The sequence below is a fragment of the Miscanthus floridulus genome, unplaced genomic scaffold, assembly GCF_019320115.1.
Source record: "Miscanthus floridulus cultivar M001 unplaced genomic scaffold, ASM1932011v1 os_1392_1_2, whole genome shotgun sequence".
Classification (NCBI taxonomy): domain Eukaryota; kingdom Viridiplantae; phylum Streptophyta; class Magnoliopsida; order Poales; family Poaceae; genus Miscanthus; species Miscanthus floridulus.
Window position 1 is genome coordinate 69104 of NW_027097689.1, and position 5111 is coordinate 74214.

General features: G+C 43.7%; 1 protein-coding gene across 1 annotated transcript; it reads left to right on the top strand.

Moving 5' to 3' along the window:
* Window positions 1-1084: 1084 nt before the first annotated feature.
* On the top strand, window positions 1085-3916 carry LOC136533983 (uncharacterized protein At5g01610-like). Its single transcript, XM_066526492.1, has 2 exons — window positions 1085-1760; window positions 3310-3916. Exons 1-2 carry the CDS (start codon window positions 1208-1210, stop codon window positions 3375-3377), a joined length of 621 nt encoding a protein of 206 aa, XP_066382589.1. The 5' UTR covers window positions 1085-1207; the 3' UTR covers window positions 3378-3916.
* The last annotated feature ends 1195 nt before the right edge of the window (window positions 3917-5111 follow it).

A 5111-nucleotide genomic window follows, 5' to 3' on the forward strand; every position in this document is an offset into this window, starting at 1 on the left:
TATCCTACATTCCTACCATGTGCAAGCAACAATAATGCGTCCATGTATAGATGATCACAATGGATATGTGATGCACTTAGATGAGCATTCCAGAAACACTATTAACTCTAACACGTTTCCGAGAGAAAAAAAAGGAGAGAATGCCATGGAGAAACCCCCTTTGCTATGTGGCATGCAATTAGATGAGCATTTCAGACATATGGTTCAGACAAACTTCGTTCAGACAAATACATTTTATTAAGAAAAGAGAATATTTTTGGCCTTTACATCGTACACAACCAATTCTTACAAAATTTTCAACACAATTGCTGATTATCAAATAAAGAGAAAGAACATACTTTAAAAGAAAAATTATAAATAAAGTCTGTTATTGCTGGATATATACCTGGGTTCATAGCTACCTAGCTGTATGTATTCGGTCATCGGTGACTTGCTATGCAATTCCATGTATCCAACGTTGCACGACAAAGAAACCATTAAAACTACTTATCCATCCCATGAAGATGTTAGTGTGACAAATTCATATAATATAAACAAAATAGAGTAATGAACAAGGCAGTCTTAGAGTCATGCACGCAAACACATGAATGATTCATTACCAATTATCAAACAAAACATGTAATTTATCTGATAAAGTAACACATAACCCTCGAAACTAAAACTTTTTTGAGTAGGTAAATGCTTAAATGACGGACTAAGCATGATTACAATCTAATAAGACGGTGGCAGATAAAAAAATGGACAAACTATATAGAAAGCAAACAAGTCAATGTACTAGAAACCACAAATAATTATCTGTGGCTTACCCCTAATTTAGGTGTACCATTAACAAATGACAGCACCTAACCATAATTATTTAGGGAATTTAAGAAAAACACATGAATCAATTTGCTAACCCATTTTCTTACTAGACCGGGTAAAATGGTCCATTCAACACCCAAAACAACCTCAACAAAAAAAAATCACAACCATATGTCCATCAGTCTGTTCGGCTAGAGCGATTGACTGGCGGGTGCTAAAACAGTATTTTTCTCCCGCACAGCAACAAGTCATCCGTTCCGAACAGGCTGCATACCATTTCCGTAAGATTTGTCGCACAGTTTCAAATCCCACTACTTTCTCCCATAAAACCTCCTCTCCGCTTGTTCTCCTCCCCTTCTCTCACCCCACATCTGCCCTCCCCGCCGCCGCGCCGCGGACCCCTCCCATGGCAAAGCTCCCGCGTCTACGCTGCCTGATTCCCGTGCTCGCGTTCGTGTGCGTCCTTCTTCTGCACGCCGCGCCGCGGCCCGCACTGTCCTCCCGCGCCGCGCCGAGGGACGGTGTCTCCTTCGCCGGCGCAGGCAGCACTATACATCAACTACTCAAAGATCACGGCCTTCCCGGAGGACTGCTCCCGCGCGGCGTGGAGTCGTACACCCTGGACGAATCGACCGGTCTGCTGGAGGCGCGGCTGTCGGCGCCGTGCTACGCCACGTACGACAACGGCGACCTGGCATACTTCGACAACGTGGTCCGCGGCAACCTCAGCAGGGGCGCGCTCCGCGGCGTGGAGGGCCTCTCCCAGGAGGAGCTCTTCGTCTGGCTCCCCGTCAAGGGCATCCTCGTCCAGGACCAGGAACCCGGGGTCATCCTGTTCGACATCGGGTTGGCCCACAAGAGCCTCTCGAGGTCGCTCTTCGAGGACCCACCGGACTGCAAGCCGTCGGCAGCCGCCGGGATGAGCGCCGCCGCCGCCGCCAGGTGGAAGGACAGGCGAGGTGAGATTCTGACACGCCACTGTTTTAGATTTGTTCGGGGGACATGGTTCCTTCTCGATTTGTTAGGATCCTCTTTTCTCGCTTGGCTGGTAGGTAGATGGCCTGTTTCTTCGTCGTGCTTGTTCGGACGTCTACTCCATGGAATTATGTATCTATCCCAAGATTCCGTCCACTCGTTTCAAGTTTTTAGTCGAATTCATTGAACTTATCCTCTGATTTCGATGTCCAGTTCGCCGATTGGATTTCAAATCGGTTGGCTGCGTTGGATTTCGAGAGTGAGTTGATTTATTAGAATTAAGAAAAATGAGATCTCAGCTCGTGTTTCTTGGATCAATGGACGCGCCAGTTACAATTTGACAAGACGGTTCGTTGGTTCGGTGAGGGAGTGGGAGCTGGAAAGATTGAAATTTGATGGCGTGTTGAGTTGGAAGCTTGTGGAGGAGTAATTCTCGTCGTGGGGGTAGGGGATTGATTAAATACTTCAGTTACATCTGAATTTTTGGGCATTAACTCCGCAGGAAACTCAGTTCATTTGTCTGCGAAATCAAAGTCATGCCTTTGGCAGTGGAATTCTGAGCCCTTCAGGTTCATTTATTTTTTTTTAAAAAAAATCTCTTACACAGAAAATACTTAGCGGGATTACTTGGATTGGATTAAAAAAACGAAAAAAATCCTATCTGGGTTGTTTATGACGATTGACTGAATCCGCTGTCATTGGGCTCAGGGCAGATTACAGTGATAATCGCGGTGAGGTTAGGGGCAAGTTGCTTGCAACCTCCCAACTCCCATGGGTGTCAAGAGGAGTGTATTAAGCATTAGATGCTTGCACTCCTGGCCTTCTCTGCTTTTGAAGCAAAGATTTTTGCCTGGTGCAGGCTTTTGTCTATCTATCAGTTTTCCTTAGCAATCCAATTCTTTTTCTCCTAAACCCTTCTTTACCTAGTTTGTTACGGGCAGGGCTGTTGCTTTTGGATGCGCCCCTCCTTTGCAGATTGTTATCTTTCTATGTTAGAATGTGTGTCTCATCTCATCACCTGTCCCCTTCTATAGTGTCTTTCTCTGTTGCTGCCACCTCCATTAGTAAAATGAATGAAAAGCTAGTGTAGCAAACACGAATCCTTGCAAGAACATACATCTCCGTTGCTCGGAAAGGGTGGAACAGAAGTTGGTGCCACATGAGCTCACTTTGTTTCCCCCAATGGTTGAACTTCACATGATCGATGTGAACCCTAGGCAGCATAAGGCCAGTCTCAGTGGGGGTTTCATCTCCCAGTTTCCAACACATCCATATTTTGGAAACGGTGCAGAAGAGTTTCATCCATATGAAACTCTCTCTACTCCCATGAAACTTTTATCTTCTCTCTCTTCATCAAGACAATGCCATGTCAGCATATTTAATGTCCATGAAACTCTATGAAATTCCTATTGAGACTGGTCTAACACTCCTTTTATGGATTCCTACTACAATTTCTGTGCAATGTTTTTTTTTAAGAATCATCAATTACAGCTGTTGCCTGAAGAGGGGTCTAACAAAGGTGCTTATTGGCAGGTGTTACTGGTCTGAGGTTGAGGCAAGAGGTAGCAGCAGACAGCGACCAGCAACAGGAGCAGAGGTGAGGAGGCCTCTGAGACAACACCCGAGACGATGCCGAGCCAGTTTTCCGCTTTGTAAAATCCTGTGGTGAGTGAGAGAGTGCTGCTGCTACAAAAAAAAAAAACACAACAACTGCAACTTCCTGCAGTGGTTTGAATGTAGCTACTAAGATGTGGGTACCTTTTTGCAGTTCTTTTTTCGTTTCTTTTTTTTGGCCTAAGCTCCTCTCTTGTTCATGCACCTGTGTGATATTAAGTTTGTCAGTCAGTCAGTCAGTCAATTGTTATAAGCAAGCACGCAGAAAAAAAAGAACAAGGAAAAGAGTTGGCTGAGAAGCCAATTGGGGGCTCCGGGGCTGTGGTTTGGTCTACGAGAGATTCTTGTTCTCCTCACGGAGAAAATTCCTTAGCTGTTGGTGCATGTGCCAGCTCAGCAAGGAGTGAGCTGGGCACAGCACAGCCTCCATGTGGGTTTGTGTTGGCTGGTGGTTGGTTGAGTGCTCCTTGTGCTTCTTCCTTGGATTGATGAGTATATATATACAATCATACAATATACTATACTAGTGCAATTATTCATTCTGCTAGGTTAGGTTAGGCCATAGAGCTATATATATAGCATTATAAAGAATATAAAAAGGTTGTAGTTCCTTGTATGTCTTGTTTATGTGGTGTGCAAGTCTTGATGAAAGGTATCTATCTGTACCCATCTCTCTGCCTGTCAATCTATCAAGTGCCTGTATTCCTTTCACTTGTGAGAAGATAATTATTCAGTATGCTCCCTTGCTCAAGCCTCCATCCGTCCAACGGGAAACCAGCTACGTCGCATATGGTATGTAGTAGGCATGATGAGGCAGGGGTGGATGGATGGATGGATGGAAAGGGATGTGAATTTTGTTTTGTTTTCCTTGTCCCCATCACCCATATTCTTCTTTAATCTGGTTGATTTCGATACCCCGTTGCTTATTGATTATGCTAGTGTTAAATGGTTAGAGGAAAAGGGAAAATATCTCTTCCGCGCCTATTGTTCATACATGCGCGGAGAAAATTAATGAGGAAGAAAGGGTGGTTCGCATCACTTCTTTGACAAGGTAAGCACTTAGGAGGAAAATATGGTTGCTGATATTTCTTCTCTCCAGATCTCTCTGACAAGGTAAGCACTTACGAGAAACATATGGTTGCTGATATTTCTTCTCTCCAGATCTCTTTAGGTGCTGATGTCTCCAGACTGTAGCAACAGAATGTTGGTCATGAGTTAGAATCTAAGCACTGGATTGGACCTTTCTGTTGGACATGCATGTATGCGGATTAAAAGGGGACGTCAGCGGCTGAAGAAAAGGTTTAAAGAATTGAGTGACAGAAATCTCATGCGGATATCGTCTTGGCAAAAAAAAACTTCATTCTAAATTATAAATCGCTTTGATTTTTTTTTTACATAGAATTGACTTTGTACTTAGACATACATTGTATCTAGATATAGAATTGACTATGTATCTAGACATACATTGTATTTAGATACATAGTCAAATGGATGTAAAAAAAAGATCAAATCAACTTATAATTTGGAACGGAGATTTTTATAACCTATTAAAGGAGAACGTCAACGGCTAAAGTAGAGGTCAAGAACTTAGTGACAGAAATCTCGTGCGGATATCGCCTTATAGCAGTCTTTACATGTGTATATATACAAAATACTCCACCCCTCCGCTTTCTAATCCCAGTACAGTGATTATCTAGCACCTCTTTGCCTATTATGGCGCG